General features: G+C 37.7%; 1 protein-coding gene across 5 annotated transcripts in view; it reads right to left on the bottom strand.

Moving 5' to 3' along the window:
- The window catches only part of SLC9A7 (solute carrier family 9 member A7), a 182,325-nt gene extending 164,489 nt beyond the window's left edge, over positions 1–17,836 (bottom strand). For all 5 annotated transcript variants that reach the window (XM_074300287.1, XM_074300289.1, XM_074300285.1 and 2 more), the window contains exon 1: positions 16,942–17,836. In XM_074300287.1, coding sequence (XP_074156388.1) covers positions 16,942–17,230 — 289 coding nt within the window. In that variant the 5' untranslated portion in view covers positions 17,231–17,836. The remainder of the gene's footprint in view (positions 1–16,941) is intronic.
- Positions 17,837–23,920: the final 6,084 nt, after the last annotated feature.

Genomic DNA, 23,920 nt, shown 5'->3' with positions numbered 1-23,920 from the left:
ATAAAGCAGAACAAATTCCCTTAATGACCTGTTCAAAAAATACATGTCTCATTCTATACCCTGGATCTATCACCTCTTTGTCAAGAAGAGAATATCATTTTCACCTTTATCATAATATCAATTTCACCTTTAATCCTCTGGAATCACAGTTAGTCACTATATTGGTTTTCACAATCTTGCTATTATTATATATAATGTTCTTCTGGTTCTTCTTGCTTCACTCAGCATCAGTTCATAGGTCTTTGCAGGTTTTTTCTGGAATCTGCCTGATCATTATTTTTTTATAGTCCAATATATCTGTAACATTTGGATATCACAATTTGTTCAATCATTCCCTAATTGATGGGCATATACTCAATTTCCAATTCTTTGCCACCACAAAAAGGACTACTATAAATATTTTTGTACATCTTTCATCTCTTTTGGCTATAGATATAATGATGACATAATCAAAGAGCATGTCCTGTTAAGTGACTTTTTGTGCACAATTGGTTTAATATGGAAAGTACTGATCTAAATCTCTCTTCCATTATGCTCAACTATAACCAGAAGGTTTTTTTTGTTTTTGTTTTTTAAACCAAATAGTGAAATCCTTATTTCAGCAGTTGGGTGACCAAAGTAATATATAGAAAAAAATGATTCTTAAAAATATGAAAATTTACATTTAATTAATGTAATTACTAATTAATAGAACATATATGATATGCTACAATTAATGACCATTTAATATAATGACCAATCTTGATTCACAAAAACCTGATAATGAAATTATAGCCTCTTCCCAAGGAAAAAATAGTTCAAGACAGGGGAAGAATGGGGCCCTAGCACAAAGGACAGAAAGTTGGGCTTTGAGTCAAGAAGACCCAAAGCCTCAAACAACCACTAGCTATGTGACAATGAGCAGATTATTATATTTGTCTCAATTTCCTCAACTATAAAATGGAGAAAATAATAGCAACTAATCTTGCGAGATTTTGTGAGACTCAAATGATATATTTATTGTAAAAAGCACATAGTACAAAGCTTGGCACTTTCATTGTTGTTCAGTCATACCAAACTGTTTGTGACCCAATGGACCATAATATGCCAGGCCTTTTTGTCTTCCACTATCTTCAGAAGTCTGTTCAAGCTTATGTTGTTATTTCCATTTCACCATCTATCCATCTCATCCTCTGTCATCCCCTTTTCTTTTTGCTTTAAATCTTTCCCAACATCAGGGTAATTTCCAATGAGTCTTGCTATGTGTTATATAACACTTAGTCCTTTCCCTTCTCTATGGAAGTACCAGTATTTTACCTATTATTACTAAAATGTAACCTTCTATGACAATAGGGAAGAAGAGGAAAGAAAAAAGCTACTGAGCAGTAGTTTTGCTGTCTTGTAAAATAACAAACAAAAAGGTTAAATAAAACATTTTAAGAAAACTTAAGAGGGACAGCAGGGAATAGAGTAGGAGGAAGTCAGGAAGACCTGGGTCCAAGTCCTATCTCTGACTCTGGGCTAGTCAGTTTTTGTCTTAGTGTTCTTTCAGCATATCTCCAAGACTTGAGTTGTAGAGAACATGCAGACCTACATTTATGATAGGTCCCAATCTCCCCATCCCCATGAAACCATAAATTTAGTCCTTATCTAAAAGCAACTAAAGAAAATAAGCTTTTAAAAAAGAGAATACTGCTTCCACTAATATATAAATGGTCAATTCTCCACTACAGTAAGACAAAGGAAAATCTGTTTGGAAGATTCAAAAGCAAACTACCCCCTTTAAGTGTTTTCTTGTGCAGGATTGTAAAGTCATAATTTGGATTATCTCAAATATTTCTTTTTTCTCTAGATCAAAAAAGTATCTGGTAAGAGAAAGCACCAAACTGCTTAGTTAAAGAAACTGACTTCTACCCAAGTCAGTTTGGATTTGAATACATAATCTATTTTTTTCTTGTTCCTCCTGCTGTTTGTCCTTTGTACTGGAAAAGGACGATAACATCAGGGAGCTGATGCCATTGATGTGGTGCAGTTCCTAGTAAAGATGTAACAATAAGCCTAAAACCACCAACCTTGGAAGTGCGGTAGTCGAAAATGATATGTTTTTTTCCCCATAGGTTATCCTGCCCTAGTTTCTTCTATATGACAAAGATACGATAGCTATAAATATAGCCAGCTGTCAGATAACAATGTGTTGATCAATGATAAGAGTTTCTGAGACTAATGAGAAATAATAATGAAGTGCTTAAAGTTTTTTTTTCTTTATTAAAGCTTTTTTTTTTCCAAAACATATGCAAAACATATGCATAAAGTTGAAGCAGACACATTAGCAAATTGGGTTTCCGCCACTTCACCTTCACTTTCAGGACTAAAAACACACTTCCAGAAGGTTTTCCATGCTCTTCCCAGAAAATTATGGGTACTAAACCTGCTCCCAAAGTCAGAACCAGATCACTCCTCAACTCCACCTCTAAACATAAAATTAGCATATCAGTGACATGAAGCACCTGGTTTCTCTTTTTCCTATAACTTGATCTTCTTGCCCCTGTTTCTTTGCTAACTTCTTTTAGAACTTAACCCACTTTTAACTGGCATTACAATTATAATAAACTTTGTTCCTTGACTTGGAGATGGATCCGAACCTGCAAATTCTTTTGAGACACTTCTTGACACAGTCAGCCCAATCTTTTTGGGGTCCCCCTGGAACCCCAATACTATGACATGCAAGTGAATTGGATTTATATGAGGGAGAGCTGTGCAAGGTCACCTGCCTCACTTTCCCCTCCAGAGCTATCCAGGTCCAGGGGCAAGAATAGACTGGAGATGTCCCTGGATGAAAGGGGAGACCTTGTACTTTTTAGACTAAAATCTTCAATAGGTCTCAGTCTGACTGAGGCCGCATCCATTCAGTGATTAAGGCTAGGTAGCAACTGAAGCAAAAAATCTTTTCTTTCATCTGATCCAAAAAAATCTAAATAAATAAGTAAATGAATGAATGAATCTGGGAGGAGAAGACTCTCAGGGTTTCTGGCCAAAGCAGAAATGATTGGTATTTACATTCAATTTGAGTCAATCAGGAACCAACTAAGTCCAAAAGGACTTGTCCTAGGACCTATTGGTGGTCAATTGTAGAATATTAGTTGGGTAGACTCAGGGCAAGCCATCTAAACTGTCTCAGTTCCTTCAAGAGCAAAACAGAAAATGCTATTTTCTTCATAAGCATTGGGGAAAACTGCTCTGAAGATCTAAAAGGGCTACATCAATGTGATTAATTATTAAGTTTATTATTTTAAGAGAAATGTGAAGGGGACACAAAAAATATTTTTTTAAAAAATTATTTTGCTAAAGCTTATATTACACTGTTTTTAGATTACTCAGTTTAAAGAGTTAAGTAGATTTTTTTTAAACTACTATAGTAGCCAAGAGCAGTACCATGACATAGTAGAAAGAGAGCCTTCCTCAATTAGAAATGAGTTCAAATCAAATATGCCTCTAACATATTTGCTATGTGACTCTGGCCAAATAGTTTATCTTGGGGGAGAGGAGGGTGGAGACTGAGCCATGGAAACAACAAGCATTTATCAAATACCCACTTATGTGCCAGGCCCTGTGCTAAGCACTTTACACTGCAAGCCTGTGAGGTAGGTGCTATTATCACCTTTTTACAGTTGAGGCAACAGGTGCAGAAGGCATATTGAATCATGAGCCCAGGTTCTAAAGCTGCCACAACTGGTATGACTCACAGCAAAATAAATCACTTAGCTTCTCTGGGCCTTACATTCTTCATCTACAAATCAGGGATGGGGATTGATTAATCACTTAACAAGCATTTATTAAGCATCTACTATATGCTAGTGGACAGGGGACAAGTACAATGAATAAAATAATCCCTATCAGCAATGAGTTTATATTCTATAGGGAATAGTTGAACAAGCTGTGATGTGTATGAATGTAATGGTATACTACTGTGCAGTACAAAATGATGAGCAGGAAGGTTTCAGATAAAACTGGAAAGACTTGCATGAAATGATGCAAAGCAAAGTGAAAATAACTAGAACACTGTACACATATGTATAATATTGTGTAATCACCAACTATGAACGATTTAACTCTTCTGAGCAATACAGTGATCCAAGACAATTACAAAGAACTCATGATGGAAAATGCTATCCATATCCAGAGAAAGAACTGATGTACTCTACATGCAAATCAAAATATGCTATTTTTACTTTCTTATTTATTATTTATTTGTAGGCTCAGCTTAACATAATGCTTGATACATACTGGTTAGGTGCTTAATACTGTGGGGGAAAAAAAGCACCTAATCACTATGTGCCAAACATTATGTTAAACTGGGCCTACAAATAAATAACAAATGTGTATATATATAAATATATATATGCATATATACATGTATATTGTGTGTAAACATACATACATACATAATGTAAATTACTTTGGAAGGGAAGCAGAAGCTGGGAATCCAGGCTTCATCATATTCTATAGGAAACTTTTTGCAACTTCACCACCATCATTATTATCATCCTTGCTCACATTTGTATAATATTTTAAAGTGTATAAGCAGTTAATACACAACTAAGGAAAAATATTTTCCATTTTACAGTTGAAGTAAGTAGTTGACATTCAGAGAATTGAATAGCTTGCCCAGGGGTTCACAGAACTAGTAAATATAACATGGATTCAAACATACAAGGATTAGGGAGGAAAGTCCATCCTCCAAAATTACTCTGTATATTTTTGTATTTCCAAAGTTCTTTTCAGATTCTAAAATTTTGTCAACTTTTGAGGAGCAGTTTTCTACTTTTTTTAAGGTGAAATAAATATAACAGCTTAGAAAGGTAAAATTTCTTTTTTATCTAATCTTAAGGAGAACTAGAAGATTCTGAGATAGACCCTTCCTCAGATCAGCTTTTGAAAGACTCATTGAATTTTTTTTAATTTTATAATTATAAAATTTTTGACAGTATATATGCAATTGTAATTTTTAAAATAACATTATCCCTTGTATTCATTTTTCCAAATTATCCCCTTCCTCCCTCCCATCCCTCCCCTCATTGAATTTTTACAGTTATATAAAAACTTAACTTGGATGTTTCTTACCTAGCCTACTCTCTAAGAACAAGACTATCTTTGAATACAGTAAGGAGACATTTAATGTCTAACTAAAGTCTGAAGAAAGTTGATATCCCTGAATCAGTAGCTGAACAACTTTAATTCAAATTTTAAAAATCATGTTCCAAAATATGCTACACATAAGAATAAACTCATATTCAATTTCAACAGAAGAATCATCATAACATAATAAATGGAAGACCTAGATTCTAATCTCAGCTCTGCCACTGAGATGCAACCCTGTGACTAAAAGGAAGTAGATATGCAGTCAGAGACTATCATTTTAAATTCCACATCTCTTACTGCCTTGAGCAACTTACATAAACTCATCAGGACTATTTCTACTGTTGTAAAATGAAGGTGTTAGATAAAATGATAGCCATTGTTTTTTAGAGGTTTACTGACCTATAGACGATACTTCTATTATGAAGTCAAAGGTATTGCTTTTTTAAATTTTGTCTAAGGGCAAAGCATTTTAACTATGAAGAATATAGAAATTTTGATTGAAGTTACATTGTTATACAAGTTACAAAGACTGCCTACATGTTAATCATTTTTCAATCATTTCAATCAATGATTCTGGAGTTCTTTTTCTTAAGCTGTGTGCTTGGAGAATATAGATAAATATAAACCTGCCACTGACTTTTCTTATTCTAGTCAAGGACTCCCTCGGCTGTCATACCACTTGTGCTGATAAGAGGGCTAGAGAAAGAAAGCTTGCTTTCATCAGCAGAGTGGGATATGAAGGAGTCAGAATGATTAACTTCAGTGGAATGAATAAGAGAATTGTCCCATTCCAATGCAAAAAAACTAGATGTGTTTATGCTAGCAAAGAATTAAATACTGGCAACAAAGGCATTTCACTGAATCTGCTAGTGACTGGAAAGCATCCTTGTGAAGAGTGGTGATCAGTTATTGACAGACCCATATTAAAATGTGTACATAACACCAAGATCTCATGTGACATTGGATTTGGTCCATAGAAAAAAACAAGCATTATGATCAGTGTAAACAGGAACTGGGATATTCATAAGTGGCCTCCATAAGGATGGAAGCCATATGTTGAAGCATGTGCCATGGCAGTAGGTGCTAAATAAATACCCAATAAACCTGGGGTACAATGCTAACAATAAAGAACTCTCATTTGAAAGTTTAAGCTTCCAAAAAAAATAATCATATGGCGATCTTTGATCAGCATGTTAAAAGAACAAAATCCTGTTTTACAAAATAAACTTTGTTAGGGTAAATTAACAGGTTAATAGCTTTGGTAGTTGGGCAGTATGGTCTCTTAAGATCAAAGACTGAGAGGTTAGAAATAATCTAATTCAACTCCCTTCATTTTCTAAATGAAGAAACTGAGGCTCACTGAAGATAGAGACACAAAAAAAAATCATAGATTTTACAAATAAAGCTTGCTATGAACACCTTCTTCCTTCACCAAGACACACTTTTATTGAGTTATCAAAAGCAGATTCTAAAGGAAGACTTCATAAATTCATCTGTGAGATTCTGAGGGTTTCTGGATCAGCTATACTAACCCAGCAGGCCAACCCAAGACTATATTAAATCACCTATTTTGATTACACCTTGCCCTGGCCAAGGCCCTGCCCTAACCTCCTTACCAGCATTTTCCATTTTTACTTCCTAAAGTTGGTGATCACTCTCTAGTTGATACTTTAACAGACTAATGCACTTCCATTTTCATCCACAGTTCAAAGTCATTACCTTCAAAGTCACCACCAGTGTTTATATTTATATATATACAAAGGTAACAAAGATATCTGTTTTGGAAACAGCTTTTGGCAACTCTCAAGCAAACTGTTTTGAGGATTAAACAAATTTGGAGCTGCCTCTGACCTTGGATTTTGCTACTGCCCACCCTTTATATCCCTAGAGCTTTCCCACTTATCCCATGGTTCCTTAAAACAATCCTAATCTATTTCTGGGTGAAAAAAGAAATCTTTTCAAGAAGTATTAAATGGCAAGACAGATGAATCAGAGAACAAATTGTATTTAATTATCCTAATAGTTCCACTTACTAGAACAAATACTCTTATTTTCTATTGTAAAAAATATATACCTTAGTGATGACCTTATCTCATTTGATGTTCACAAAAGTCATTGTTGATAATAAAGGGTTAGTTATCATCAATTTACAGATATGAAAACTGAAGGGGTAGCTAGAAGTCTATTCAGTAGTAACCACAAAGCCATATTCTCCTCTTTTAATAATAGTAGAGATTGTTAACAAGCTAGTCCATCCTCATTTGAAGCCTTAATCTCTGTCAGTAATATCATGGAATGAAAGCCAACTCTCTGATTACTTGACATTGGCAAAGTCCATTTTCAGTTATTTTCTGGCTAACAAATGACAACTGATTCAAATCTTGATGGATTTCTTCTGTCCCAATTCCCTTCCCCTCCTCATTCCACTCTATCCCATTTAAAACCCCACACAACTGAATTCTTTAGATATGTTCTAGAGCCTGTGACAAGATCAGAGCAAGGTCAAAATACTATTTTATTTGACTAAATTCATGCTCTAATCATTTTGAATTCAAAGCTGGTCTAGCCCAGGTTAGCCTTTCTTCTGCTTACATATTTGGGAGCTAGGAAATGGAAGGGATGTTCCCATCAGCATCAAACAGGGGAATGTAAGCTGGTATGGAAAATCCCTACTTCTAAGACCTGGGCAGATGGACTTGATTCTGAGATAATCTACCTAGCAACTCCACAAAAAATGTTCTTGTGTGTCCTCCCAAAAAAAAAAAGCTATTTGATACAGACCTGTCAAAGACAATCCAGAAAATGCCAAATCTCCAGGAAAGAAAAACAGAGAAGTGGAAAGTTTCTACCTACATACAACATGAAATGTCACCATATCTAAAAATCTTTAAAAAGATAAAAGTAGTTCATTTATCATACACAATATTTTGCAATTAGGGTAATAAATAAAATAATTGTTCCCATTTTACAGATGAGGCAGGGTCATCGTTAAATGCCATACATAAGATCACCTGTGGTGGCTGGTGCTGGTAGTCAAATCCAACTCTCTTGACTGCAGCTGTACGTCTCTGAATTCCTAGGCTATGAATTACAAAACTGCAAGAACCAGGTCTTATTTAAACCTTGAATCACCCTCTATAATGGTTTGTATACAGGCTCTTAATAAATGACAGACAATCTAACAATTATAACCCTCACTTTTTTTCTAAGCAAGATGTATTGCCTAGAAATATACTTCCTTTGATGAAATATGCATAGAATAAATCACATGTGTGTGTGTGTGTGTGTGTGTGTGTGTGTGTGTGTGTGTATTTGTGTCTAATGGTGATCATCTCCAGGGAGACTGAAGAAAAAGAAAAAAATATATGCGATCATGTTATTATGTATTTGAAAGAAACAGCAATTGTGCATAGTAGATTTGCAGTTTCAAGTTTTCAATCATCTTTTTTTTTTAATTGTACTGTTATAGAAATGCATACTTTATTCCATAAATTAAAAATAAAATTGAAAAAAGTAATCCAACAACTATTCACTCCTCTTGGCCAATATTGAGTGCTATATAATTCTAGAGCAATAACATTTTTAGAAGATTAGTTTCTCAAAAGAATTTGTGTCTCTCTGGGATTATTTCACAATAAGAGTCACTTGTAACCTATCAGATGTGTAGCCATCGTTCTATACTGAGATTCTGGTGTCCAAAAATGTAAGAAAATTTGACCCATTAGAAAAATAACCATATAGATAATAATATAAATTCATAAATACATACAAATTAAATGACTTGTCACATAAGGTCCTTTTAAGTAATATATTGCTAGAAATTTTATTACACCTACAATTAAGGCCTAATATTCATTGCCCCAGGAAGGCTATGACAGTGGTTACACAATTCAATCCAACAAGCATTTATTAAGCATTTACTATATATCAGGCACAGTAAGTACTAAGCCTAGGATATAAATAAAAGCCAAAATATTATCTCTGCTCCCAAGAAGCTCCAACTGTAATGAAGATAACATATAAGTAACTATACATGCACAAGATGCATATAGTGCATATGTGGGTGGTCAGCTCAGAAGGATTCTGCAATACTTGTTCCAAAGGCATGGAGATGGAAAATGGAATGCTTTGTACTATGGTACATCCTGTCAGGATTCAGCAAGTGATATAAGTTGGTTTAAAGTAGAATTTTTTTTGAAAGTCACATGGAAAAGAGCATCACTAAACAGTCTCTAATCCCTTTGGGCTGCAAGACTATTCAGTGATGCTCTTTTCTATTTGAAGTTGATACAACTATTAAACCGTACTGAGGTTTTTCCCCCCTAAAAGGAAAAAAATTAGAAACCTGAAATCATATCGATGGTATACTACACTATCCATCTTTCATTTCTTCTTCCTTAAACAAATGTGTCTTTTAATAATACATTAAATGGAATTTCCATTATCTTCTTTTTAATACATATTTTGAATCACCTCTCTAGACAATTCTTTTAAGCTTATAAAATGAAGAGAGCATCTGGTTGGCACAATGGGATAGAGTGCTGGGCTTAGAATCAGAAAATTTTATCCTCCTGAGTTCAACTCTGGCTGCAGAAACTGTGAGCCTAGATAAGTCATTTCACCCTATTTGCCTCAGTTTCCTCATCTGTAAAATGAGTTTGAGAAAGAAATTGCAAACCATTCCAGTATTTTTGTCAAGAAAATGTCAAATGAAGTTACAAGGAGTTAGACACAATTGAAAAATGATTAAACAATAAAAGTATGATTAAGCACAGAGGCATACAAGTCAAAGAGAGTCAGTCACTTCAAGAGACACTTGTGGAAGAGGTCAAGAAACAAAAACAGAATCAAGACAGCACATTTAAGATAGTTTTCAGCAAAATGAAAATGTAGATAAGGGTCTAGAAGAAACAGCATGGTGCAGTGGCAAAGATTGGTCTTACTGGCAAAAACTGGGTTTGAATTCTGCCTCCAACATTTATTATATGTAAAAAATTTTTATTTTTTTTTCCAGCCTCAATTTCCTTTTCTTTAAAACAGGGATAACATTTGCACTGCTTATCTGTCATGACTAGAAATTGTTTGCTTTTCTCTCACTCTTCCTGACCCCATTAATTTATTTTTGTTTGTTTTTTTGTATTTTGTGGCAAAGATACTGGAGTGTTTTGCCACTTCTTTCTCCAGCTCATTTTACAGGTATCTAAGATTAAAAAAAAAAAAAAAAAAAAAAGTTTAAGGAACTTGACCAGAGCCACAGTTAATGTCTGAGGCCAAATTTGATGATGAGTCCTCCTGACTCAAGAACTGGCATTCTATCCATTGCATCACACAACTGTCCCTATCTAGCTGTGTTTAGGATAAATAAATAAATTAAATAGAATAGAATTAAATAGAATGAAAATGTGAACTGCATGTAAAATTCAAAGGGCACATAAATGCCAAAAAATAAAAATGAAAAACTAAGAAGTATGAATGAATTAGAATTAATTTATTAATCATTAAGCCTTCCTTATTATTGTCCAAGTTCTGTGCTAAATACTCTAAGTGCATTAGGAATACAAACACAAACAAGCAAGAGAGTACTTGACCTCAAGGAGCTGACACTTTAATAGGGGACAGCACATAAAAAATGATAATAGACAGAGAAATGGTATATGAACAAGAAGCAGCATTATTTGGAAATGGCCAGGAAGTGATGTGAAGTCCTGATTCCCAGCAAGGTAATGTGAAAGGTCTTGTATCTGAGCCCAGTGCCAGGGGCAGAGTCCAAGAATGATTGGGGGGAGGGGGGAAAGGGAGGAGATGAGGAGGATGACCTGAATGTAGATGGAATCATGACTCAGGAGTGGCCTAGAGTAGGGTGGGGGAGGGGAGAATTTGGATATTTGTCTATATAAGCCCTCATTATTTATTATTTTTAAATTAATAGATTCTACATGATTCTGCACATATAATCTCTATCATATTGGCTATCATCTAAGAGAGGGAAGGAGAAATTTTTTAATTCAAAATTTTATTAAAAATGAATTTTAAAATTGTATTTACATGTAATTGGAAAAAGATACAATACTATTTTTTAAAAAAGAAGAAAAATTATTTAAACCAGTTTCTGAAGAAGGATCAGTCAATGCAGATAGAATAAAAATAGTTTCTTTGGTGTAACCCTTAAGCCAAATCACCCATGAAGAATAACTTCCCAAACTCTTTTAATGATATTTCCAAAAGAGAGTCTTTTTAAAAGGAAGTAAAAGTGAATTTACTTTAGTCATATACTCCTTTTAAATAAGGCATGAAAATATTCCATATAAATAAGTTGCAATGTATAAAACAACAAAATTTGTCTTTAGTAAAAGGAAGTCACATGAAGACATTACCTAATAGCCATTATATTCTGTGAAATCATCATGTATTTAAGTGAAATGTTACAGGGGACATTTTCATATTTGTGAAAGTGTGTTATAAATTTTTCTATATTGGTATGTGGTCCAATTTGACCTTTAGGGAAGGGAAGAATATTGTGAACTTCAAGCAGAATTTGGTTAAGATGTATTAGGGACTTTTTTGTGATGAACTTCATTGGTCAAAGCAAGCTATAAAAATTATTAGGCTTTTTTTCCTGTAACTGGTATTTGTCAAGGATTTTGTGATCAATTAATTGCTTTTCTGTAACTAGATAATTCTTTACACACCACACACACACACACACACATACACACACACACACACACACACACACTTTCCTAAGAAGTCACACAAACATGGGACAGACCACAAATAAGAATTCATTGAGCTGAAGAACAAAAGGGGAATGAGATTTCTCCTTGAAAAAACTGTTCAGTTTTTTGATTAGGCAAGTAAAAATCCCTTTCTACGTATGGGCCCAAAACTTAAAACTTTTACTATTAAGAATCTGTTGATTCTTAATTTCCAGATGGCTAGGGATGTAAAGGCAGGTGGGTGGAAGTGGGTAGGAGTGCTGAAAGACCTGTGTTTGCCTCTGTAAAATAGGGAGCATAACAGCATTTTTGTCCTGCGATTGTTGTGAGAATTGAATGAGAAAATTTCTATCAAGTGCTTAGCCTAATGTCTGATATATATTAGGCACTTAATAAATGTTTGTCTCTTCCACTTATTCCTGGATCTTGCCTACCTACTAAGTCATTTTAGTTTTGCATAACAATCTAAACTTATGCTAAATAAGGTGGGCATAGGGGCACATGCACAACAGTAAATATAATTAAGGTAGATTAACAACAAGCTCACATTGTAGCAAAGGAAAATAAGAAGAGGAGTAGAAGTGGATGGCATGGCAGTGAAGGTTAAAAGCAGGAGGAAGGTTAGGGTAGCAAAAAAGAACCAAATATTCTGGCACCAAATTCGTTGTTATAAAAATATTATGGGGGGAAGTGAAACTACAGTACACATGAGTGAAGTTAATTGGACCCCAGTCTTGTTTAGTAGCACCTTCCCCCGCCTCAAAAGAAGAGCTAGCCCCACAGAAACATTTGCTAATTATACTGCAAAGCATGACTGCCCCAGTGTTACCACATCGCTTAATCACCAGACACTTTTACATTATTTGGAATCTCCCTTCCCTAGTGAAACAAGTTGATGGGCTTGTTTTTCCCCTTTTGAGTCCATTTTGGTTGAAAGTTTTAGAAGAAACAAACTAATGTCACCTGTGATCACCAACCAGGAGTGTTCACAAAATTCTCTGGAAGGCAGAAGGGAAGTGTGAGTGGATTGGACTCTGTATTAGGTACTAACAGGTATATCAGCTTACTATACTTGGATAACAAGCACCAGATGAGACTTTTCATACCATGAAAATGATTTCTAATACAGGGTACTATAATTTTCTTGTATATGTGAGGAGCTCTCTCCTTATCCCCTACTCCCAATAAAATCCACTAAAAGAACAATTTTGGAATTGGTTGCAACAATCCAAATGTCACAAAGTTGACCTCACTTTAGCATTTAAATAAATAGGGCCAGTAAGTAGCAAATCTTCAGATTGCTTTAGGTAGATCCTGAAGGACAGGAAAATAAATTCAAAACATGGATTTTGGAGGTAGGGGAAGGAGCCCACAGGACTAAAGTTAAACCTCTTTGCCTTCATCATACAAAATAGAACAGAATTCTCTATGTGCACTACAATGTGTTAAGCATCAGTGATTTAAAGGAATAATAATAATAATGATAAATCCAACAGCCTCTACCCTCAAAGAACTTACATTCCACTAGAACGAAAAAATGTGTACACAGATATAGATCAATCCTTTCCACATGCTTTATGTACAGCCAGGTTGAATTTCACAAAATTCTTTATACTTTCCCATATATGAGCGTTTGCTCATGCTATTTCCTAAGCCTGCAACTCCCACTTAGGCTACCTCTGATTTTTAAGATAAAGTAAATTTAAGCGGGAAAATATACTACAAGCTGGGAAATGGAAGAGGAGAAAATCAAGAAAGATCCAGCATAGGAAGGGATATCTATGCTGTGCTTTGAAGATAAGACCCTGGCTGTGAGTAAGCAATACATTACAGATGTGGAAGATGACCTATACAAAAGCATGATCACAGAATATAGAACATCTTATATGGACAGCGGCTAACTTTGACGGAATCAAATGGGGAAATAACATGAAATAATATGCAGAAGTATTTGGGAGATATATAGATGTTCAAATACCAAGCCAAGAAGTTTCTATTTTATCCTAGAAACAATAAAACTAGATTTTTTTTCAGTAAAAGAATGATATGGTCAGATGTGTATTTTAGAAATATCAATTTAATAGCTCTTTGAAACTTGGACTGGAGGGGTGAGACACTAAAAACAACAAGACACATTCAGAGGCTACTGTAACCACTCAGGGAAACAGTTACTCTAAGGCATTTATAGTAGAAGCCATTTTTTTTTTTCCTGAAAGCTAATTTCCAAAGAGATATATAAACACCATTCGTTTCCCCAAAGAGAACTGGATTCTAATTTCCCATTGCTAAAACAAGAGAAAGGTAATTCTGGTTCATACTTCTAAATTGGAAAATTTTCATTCTAATATCTGTCATAATTACCTTCCAAGAGAAACTTCCAAGAGAAATTAGATAATTATCCAATAGAATGACAATGGTTCCATCTGATACTGTGATGATTAACAAAAGACAGAACATCTCAGAAAGAGATGTTTTGCTTGTCTTTGCACAGATCTCATCCATGTTCCCATGTCTCCAAATATGCTCATCCAGTATCACTTCTTAGCTGATCATAACAAAATATAAAATGACAGTTATCTAAATTTGTTATCCCAGCCCAAAGCAAGCCATAAGAAAATAAAGATGTGGTGAGTGTATTGTAAGGGAGATTCCTACTGAATTCTACTGAAAATTTTGCTTTGTTTCCCAGTTGGTGGGGGAGGTTCTAGTAAAATGAATGTTAACAAAATGAACCAGTATGCTGCAGCATGACACCAAGTGACTAAAAGCAGGCTGGGATGAGTTTTAAAAAACACCAGCAGAGGAAAATTCCATGGCTTATTGTTTTAAAAAAAAAAAAAAAAAAAAAAAAAAAGCTTTAAAACTCATCTCACTCCTGAGCAGTGAATGCTAACCAGAAAATAAATTAAATTGCCCACTTATGGTCATCCATGCACTCACTTTCATATCTATAGGCCTGTGAAACTAATGGAGCTTTTAGCAGGTACTTTACAACTATCCAAGAGATTTAGCCTAGCCACTGAAAGGTAAAAATATTTCTCTCATTACTTACACATATGAAGAGAAAATTTGGTTTATGTGTAGTCAGGCTGAGACAAAAAAGGGTGATCTCCTTAAATGACAACATGTTCAAATTCTCCCATTACAATCTGCCCCAGAAGCTTCCCAGGCACCTGCAGTCCACTGCATCAGCCATTAATTATTTAACTAAGATTCAGACAGTAACTCCATACGATACAATGGTTAGGCACTGAGTGACAATGTATATGCCCAGACCTACATTTTTCAGTAACCTCACTCAGCTTTACATCAGGTCATGTTACAATGTAAGACTTGTTTGGGAATCTGATTCCACTAAACTGGAGGACTTTAAAAAAGCACCTTCTAACCTTGTCTGTTAGAGTTTCAGTGCAATTGCTTAGTAGCCAATGAGCTCAAGCTATTTAATAGCAGCAAACCAGCAACCCTGGGTTGTCGGTACCAGGGCCAGTGTAAGATTCACATTAAAGTTTCAAAGACCTGCTTTCTATCCTGAGAAGAGAATCTCTGATGGAAACTGGCAGGGGCTATACACCTAGAGTATGGCAAAATGTTTGTAGAGCCCTACAAACAGTGGTCCTACTGTAAACTAATCATATTTTAGATTTTCATTGCATTCAATATAACTCAACAAGTGCCTACTAGATGCACAACAACATTATAGTGAGTCCTTTATCTATGATAACGATTTTCCAGTCAGGAGAACAGAGTTCTAGTCTATGCTCTGCCACAGGAATGAGTATCTGAATTTATTTCAATGGGGATTTAATTTCTCCTTTACTACTATACAATACAACACTGGCAGTCAACCCCACCCTTTCTAAGTAACCAGGCTGCAGGTAAGAAATTAAAATCACCACTATCTTTACCAAAGCAGGAGAAGCAATAAGGTGGGATTTTACAAAGCCAAGATAAAGGTAAAAATCTATTTAATGAATATAAAACAATTGACTGGCCTGGAAGAGTACCAGCAGAGTACCAGCACTAGGGAGACACAGTTGCCCTACCTCCTAGATCAAGGCCCAAGGCTAAGTGGTTTTCAAAAAACAAAACAAAAACCAGAGGCTACTAAAACAATAATACATTAGTGCTCTATTATACTCTGCCAGTCCGGCACATGGACTTTCTGAGCCTACCATTAAACAAACTAGTGAAATTCACATGAGAGATTTCTTCTTCAATCATCTTGTTAGAAACCTCTCCTTTTTTCTCCTCCCTCCAGGTATACACAGCATGACAAAGGAGATAAACACGATTCCAACGCCTCCCAAATCGTGATCAAAATTACACAAATGAAAAAGAGATGACAGAAAGGGGCCTCATACACTGATTAATTTTAGCAAGCTATTATGGATGCATGCTTCCATTAGGCCCTCCAAGACAAAATCAGAGAGTTTTTGCAAGGCAATACTTATGTGCTCACCCCCCACTGTATGTTCATCTTCACCCACCCACCTATCTCCTAGAAGGTGAAGTTTTGGAGCAAAGGGAGATTGCAAAGAAGAGAAAGAAGCCGCCACTAATTAGGTCATCAAATCCACACCCACAGATCCCCAGCAGCCAGGACTAGATCGTTCTTAAGAGACTACAGATTATACTGTCAAACCTGTGACAGCCAACTGGCGTGCACCTTTTAATTTGGGGGTCACGGAAGGGGAATAATTCAAAAGCAGAAAAACGTCTAAAATGGATGTCTTAGGAAGAGGGGCGGGGAGGAGAGGAAGGCTTGAAAATCTACATATGTAACAAACAGTAAACCCCTAAACCTTAGGCTCAACATCTTGGCCACAGTGGGAAATGGAAGAGACATTTACGAGGGAAAGGAAGAGAAGGGGCGGAGAAGAGCAGAAGCTCTGGGTCCAGCGCACGCCCACATCGCTCAAGCAGGGGATAGCTCCCAGGGCTGGCCCAAGGCAACGAGGGCACACACTTCCCCTCTGCTTGGCTTTTGTGCCCTTCCAGGCTGCAGGAAGCAGGGGTGCACGCCCTGCACCACCCCCAGGGTCCTCTAGCCGGGCTGAAATTTCGGGCCGGGATGGGGGAGGGGGGGCGGTGCCCGGGGTCTCACCGTAGATCATAGCCAGGCCGGTTTCATGCAGGAAGCGCACCCGGCGGTGTTTGAAGAGCCAGATGGTGAGGATGGTGAGGGTGAGGAGCAGGATGAACGTCAGGAGGCTCACGCTGTCCTGCCGGTGGCTCTCCTCCGCCTCCTTCTCGGTGGCGATCTCCTCCATGGCGCCGCTGTCCTCGGCGCGCAGACCCCCGCACAGCTGCAACAGCACCAGCAGCAGCCCGAGCAGCGGAGGCGGCGGGGGCCCCGGGCTCGCCCAGAGCGCCGGGCGAAGCGCTGGCACCATTGCTCCGCCGGGCAACCTGGGCGCGCTCTGTCTGCCCGGCTTCCCGAGCCGGGGAGGTGCAGCCGCTGCCTCCGAGCCGCCCCCGAAGCTGCCGGTCCTACTCCCACCGCCGCCGCCGGGGCAGCTCCGCGTTCACTTCTTCAGCCAGAGGGGCTCCGCTGGCTGCAGCTTCAGCTCGCGCTCCAGCTCCTGCTTTTGCGGCTGCTGGGGCTGCTTCTGCTGCTCCTGGGGCTGCGGCAGCCCCGCCTCCTGCTGCTGTCGCCACCTGAGAGGGAGGAGGAAGCTCAAGTGCGCAGGATCCCCAAACCCCTCCCTCCGCCCCTGATCCTCTGCTCGGCGGGCTGGAGAGCGGCGGAGCGGCCGCCCGGCATGGCCACTCCCGGAGACGGCGCGCTCGCTCCGCCTCGGAACTGCCGTCCCGTTTCCCACAGCCGGCTCCTCTGCGCGAGCGCGCCCGGTGTGCGGGCAGCCTCAGCCGGATGCTGTGCTGCAGGGCCAGGCAGCTCTTTAGTCCCAGCACCCTGCATAAACCTGCGGATGGATGATATCGGGGGACCCACACATTGGGGCGGTGACAAAAAGTTACATCTTTATTTCACTAACCCTTTGACCGAAATTAAGTCATCTTTGAATATAGGGAATACTTGACGGGAGTATGAGCACACAATTAGACTGTACCTGATGGCCGGAGGGGTGTATCCACTACACAAAAACCCACCGCGGACTCCGGGTCCAAATCCTTCCAAATGGTGACTTGCTTCCCAATCAAGGCATTTGACGCTCCCCTTCCCTCCCCCCAGCGTATCGGAGGTAGGATCTCGGCTTGCCAAGATTTCATTCTTTGCTTCCGAGACCTAGATTCAAACTTTAGACTTGAACGGCTGAAACTGGAGCCCTGGTTTCTCTTTTTTGATCTTTCACCAAAATTAGTGGTGTGACCTTGAACAAAATTACAAAAACCCTATGGCCCTCAGTTTCCACCTCCGTAAAATGGGGGTGGTCTGAGAGAAAAGTTGTTCTTTCCACCCTTCCGTTGGTAGCTAGCATTCTAATGATTGTACGGTAGGACTTCTCGTAGATCTGTTGGATTCCGAAACAATCTTCAGCTTTTCTTGTTAGAGATGGGATTTGAACTCATCCTTCCCTGACTCCCAAATCCAATACTCCAAACTACACATAATTATCTCTCAAAGCTGGGGATGTTGACTATTGATACTATTGGTAGATAAGTAAGTGACTTTAAAGCAACGTTAGCTGAGTCCATGGAAGAGAAAGGGAGGAGACATTTGATTTTTAGGCCCCTTAAGTTAGAAATCTATCCTTGCAGCCTGTACATTCTATCTGGGGGACAGTATCCAAACTCTCCAAGACATTTATGTGACCCTTCCTCTTTACCTCCTCCTAGGCTATCATTAACTTCCAACTGCTTTGTGGGTCTTTGGAAGCAAATATTCTTCTAAATAAAATCCCAATAAGGTAATATCTTCTTGTCTGGCATTGCATTGTCTGAGTTGCATTTTAAAAAATAGAACTCAGAGAGATAGCAAAACTTATTTTAAAGAACTTGGGGGGAGGGGAGGAGAGAGAAATATTTTTGGTTGTAAGGACTTTTCTATTTCAACCAGTCAATGCTAAAGAACCTCGGACTTTATGAAGACCTCCCCATGTGGAAAAGATGAAGATTTGGGGAAAACATCTCCTCAGGAAAAGTAACCTTAGTAGCCAAAGAAATAAAGTACAGGTTGGTTAAATAGACCCTAAGGTTGTATTGTTTAAGTAATAGGACAAGCCCCGATGATTCTATAATAAAGGAAGTCTCCACTAATTTAGACATTTCCTTCTCAAACAGAATATTCTTATGAAATTAATTAGTGAAAATAATGAAATAATCCAGATTTTCCAAAGTTAATATTCTCCTCCCCAAATCACTTGATATTCTGTCCCTATTACTCAACTTTCCCAGATAAGAAAAGAGGTTGAATAGAGTCCTGAAAATGACTGTAATGACCTTGAGGCTGTGTAAAATTCTATGCAGTATTTGTGTTTAACTCCCTTTGTCTTGGGTCCTTTCAGTCCTCCCAGAAACTTCCTACTTCTAATGCTAATTAAACTTGTCTCCTGATTTATTGAATTCCAGTTAAATGGGCCTATGTGGGAGGAATTGGTACTCTCCACTCTCTGTAAGGAATTTAGGACTCCACACCCAGATACGCTATTCTGTTCAAAAATTCTGTAATTCACAAGTTCTTATAAACTTCCCATTGAAATCCCAAATTATTTGATTTCATTTCAAAAATGGTCATTGGAAATACCATTCAAGAGCAAAAAATAGCTTGATTGACTTTCTGGGAACTTCCCCAAACCTATGATTTGCCAAAAATAATTTTAAGATTAGTCAGTCATAATATGAATCAAAATATAGTATTTTCACCCTTTTGTTATTAAAAAAAAATTAGTCAGTCAACCATTTATTAAACTCTTTCTTTGTGCTAAGCACTGTTCTAAGTACTAGGAGTACAAACAGGAGCAAAGGACAATTTCTGCCCTCAAGGAAATCAAAATCAAATACAAGTTTAGAGCTTGATGGGGCACCAGATATGAAAGCCTGGACTTTTCACCATATCTTAGAATGAGGAGGACACAGGATTATCTTAAAAAATACAATTTTCCCAGAATAATAATCACAAAATATAATTATACTAATATCACATATTAGTATCACAAAATATTATTGTAATACAGATATGAGCTTAAAATGGATAAATCCATTAGTATAGTATAAAAGGATTCTTTATTATATTTTATATTATAATTCCCATTGTAACCTTGATTAATTATAAAAATATGTCAAAATAAAACTTTAAATCATGTATATATGGAAACCATATTATCATTCCTTCACTTTCTCCCTAATTATAAGCTCCTAAGAGTCAACCTTAACTTGGAATCCTCATATTTTCCTCTGAATTGTCATCCATTTTAGCTCAGATTCAAAATTAAGGCAAATGAAACCTGTGATTACTTAACAAAATGGATCCAATGGAGAAGGAAATGGCAAGCCATTCCAATATCTTTGCCAAGAAAACTCCAAATGGGTAACCTAAATGGGATTACTAAAGGCTGGACACAACTGAAACAATCAAACAAGAAGATTAAGATGTCACAAAGGCCTCTAGAATGTAACACTTTTTCTCAGTTAAAACTTCAAGACTCACCAATTAACACCACCTATCTTTATCTAGGATCCCTTTTTTTAAGATAAAATTTCCCTTTAGATATTTCAAGAAATCTTTTTTAGACTCTGGGCAACATCTCAGCTTCACTTCTGATTCAATCCTTAATACTTCCAGAACTTCAATCCATTTTTATTGTTAGGTTTATCTTACTCATAGAAACCCACCTTTAAACTTCACCTCATATTCTGGCACATTCCATCTTGGAAAGTTTGATCACAGAAGAGTGATTTTCTTACATAGAAGATAAGAGTATGGGGAAATGATGATTTGTTGAAGGTTTTTCTTGTAAATTAAGGTATTGTGAACTTATTTTTGAGAACTGGTAAGTAATAATTAATTGCAAGGCATCTAATAAAGGAAAATCTATGAGAAAAAAAAAGGTACTGTGTAAGGGCCCTTTAAATGGGCGGACACAGTGCATCGGGAGATTGAGGCCCAGAAGTATTAGGACTGCCCTTGGGCGGGATCCTGGCCATATTGAGATAGCTTCGTAATGGGTGACTCTCTCGCTGATTGGCTGTGTGTGTGACCTCACAGGCCCTATATAAGCCCACTGCAGGCAGCAACCGCCCTCTTTAACCTCGTGCTCTTCACCCTGGCTCACCAGCCTGGGTGGCCAAGCCAAGATGGGTAGCCGAAAGAGGTAAGGATTTTGGTAGTGAACACATGGGTCTTCTGACCAGGTGTTCACTTGGGAACCAACAAGTCAGGGCATCAGCTAGGGCATTATGTGAGTAGGTATAATAAAGGCTTTTAAGATTACACGTGGTTGTTCTTGAGTGCGCTACCGGTTATTAAGCTATAGATTCAAGAGATTGTGGCCAGAGACCTTAGAAGGCCTCAGAGGAGGCGAGCCGGGTAGAGCTCACACTGCAAAGGACAGTGGTCAAAGGTACTCTGGTGGGTCTAGGACAGACTAGTAATTGTAACTACCAGGAGAGCACGTTACAAATGGCGCTCAACGTGGACACATAAGGAATTATCAGGTTTTGAAAATATTTAATATTCAGAATTAAGATTCTGAAAGATCCGGTAGAAACGCCACTTAAGAGGGAAGACAGAGAAGCAATATGGACCCAGGTAACTCTGGGATCAGACTCAAGGACACAGCTGAACATAATGCTTATATCAAGAGGTTAAAGAGCCAGATGGAAGATCTTTTAACAAAGATCACCACTGAAGAACAGCAGGAAGCTTGTAATCAAGCTCCCAGAAGGCTATCCCCACACCTATTAGATATAGCTAGGAGAGGGAGCAACCTAGAGCTAATGCGTATGTATGACAGTATAGAGTATAAAATGCCACAGCAAGAGTTGCTGGAATTGCAGGTTAAACTACAGATGGAGATAGAGAAAGAAGAAAAAGCTAGGTTACTACAGATAGAACAGGAAGAGTTCAAACCAGTGGCTGAAACTAAGGAAGGAAATAAAGGAACCACATGGACTAAAGTTGTAGAAATTCTTCTTAGCATTTTGTTGGTTTACCTCCTGCATTGTTGTTTTAAGGAATTTATCCATTACTCTTTCATTGAGAAGAAGTTTAGTTCTTTTTATGTGCAAAGCTCAGGTTTGATTTTAAATCAGCCTTTGGGGAATTTTCCAATTCTTCTTCCCTCTGCCTCACCTTCTTGGGCCAAGGGAGAAGGGGGAGGAGGAAAAGGAAGGGCGATAATACCATCAGCACTGCCCATTAATCCATTCAAAACTCCTGTGTCTTCATTTCAAAAGACAGGAGTAGGCTTTATGCCCCAAGGCAAAAAGGAATTGTGGGGTATTGAGTATAATCAGAAAAGTTTTAAAAATACAGTTCAGTTAATTTCTAAGAAACCTTACAGGGACAAGACCTTGCAGTTAGAGAGAGTGGAGTTTTATACTTGTAAAACTGCTAGGATCGTCTTTGGAGAATTGAAACTCCTCTTTTCTTACCTAGTGGATTTTCCACTTCCACAGGTGAGCTTGATTTCCCAACCCCCCACGGGTACTTATAAAACAGTGTCTATGTTTAGAATGGGTTGGAAAATTGCTGTTTTAATCACTAGAATAAATAGACAGTGTGTGATCTTTGACCCAGGAGGAAAAGTAATATCAGATTTATTGATTCACACTCCTGGAGTACAATTCGGTATCAGAAACTCAAACTTTGATTTTTAGGCAAAAGAATTCAGGGATATAGCCGAGTGTTCTAGTAAAGTCATTACTGCACAGACTATCCCCAAGATCTTCTCTTCTAAACAAGAGAAGGGAATTTTGGGATATGTGATTGCTTACAATTTTTAAATTTTGATTTTACATTTTAAAACATTTTTGATTTTACATCTTCAAAGTATTTTGATTTTACATTTTAAAGTTATTTTGGTTTTATATTTTTAATCTATTTCGGTTTTACACTTTTAAATTATTTTGGTTTTACATTTTTAAATTCTTTGCATTTTACCTTAGCAATGCACTTCGGGCATACACAGAAAGTGCAGCTAAGTGACAGACTGACTTTTGTCTGACTTGTTAATCTTTTTGACAACAACTTTGTTTCCACTGTGATGTGGAAAGGCCTGGATGGCATTTGGAAAGGCCCAAGTTGGGCCCCGGGGACATTCCTTCCTAGATGCAGATCCAGCAGCAGAGTTCATCCCCACCAGAGACATGTGTGACCTGGGGATCCAAGAGAAGGACCAGACAACAGTCCAGAGAGACCAGCCAGATGTCAGCAGCCCTTCAGACATTGATGGCAGCGATGCCCCTCCTGACCGGAACACCAGAGACACCAGACACAGTTCCAGTGTTGCAGCTGAAATGGACTGTTTTGGGTGATACACAATATAAAGACTGTAAATGGACAATGGGCCTGCTTGCTTCTCCCGTGGCCACTTGCCATATGGTGGCCTGGGAAGAGGCTTTGCCCTATGCTTTCTATTGAAGGACTATGCTTTTAAATTAGTGGGTGAAAAACCAACACACCCACCTGCCATTGTTATTGAGACAATGTTACTGGACATGACTTTGCTTATGTGCACCTGTGAAACTAGAATTGTTCTAGAATTGTGAAAAGTGCAATAGAGAATTGTGATAAGCTAGAATTGCTCTAGGATTGTGAAAAGTGCAATAGAGAATTGTGATAAACTAGAATTGTTCTAGAATTGTGAAAAGTGCAATAGAGAATTGTGATAAGCTAGAATTGCTCTAGGATTGTGAAAAGTGCAATAGAGAATTGTGATAAACTAGAATTGTTCTAGGATTGTGACAAGTGCAATTGAGAATTGTGATAAGCTAGAATTGTTCTAGGAGTGTGAAAAGTGCAACAGAAAATTGTAAGAAACTAGAATTGGTCTAGAACTGTGATGAATGTAACTAGAATTGTGACAACCTACCTCACTAAAATTTGTTAACTAGAATTGTGATGTTTTACCTTGTTGACTTCCCACCTCAGTGTTGACATCCTACCTCATTGGCATCCAACC

Source organism: Sminthopsis crassicaudata, chromosome 3 (genome assembly GCF_048593235.1).
Source record: "Sminthopsis crassicaudata isolate SCR6 chromosome 3, ASM4859323v1, whole genome shotgun sequence".
NCBI classification, from domain to species: Eukaryota; Metazoa; Chordata; class Mammalia; order Dasyuromorphia; family Dasyuridae; genus Sminthopsis; species Sminthopsis crassicaudata.
The sequence above is the reverse complement of the archived record's forward strand: the minus strand, read 5'-3'. Positions and strand labels throughout refer to the sequence as shown.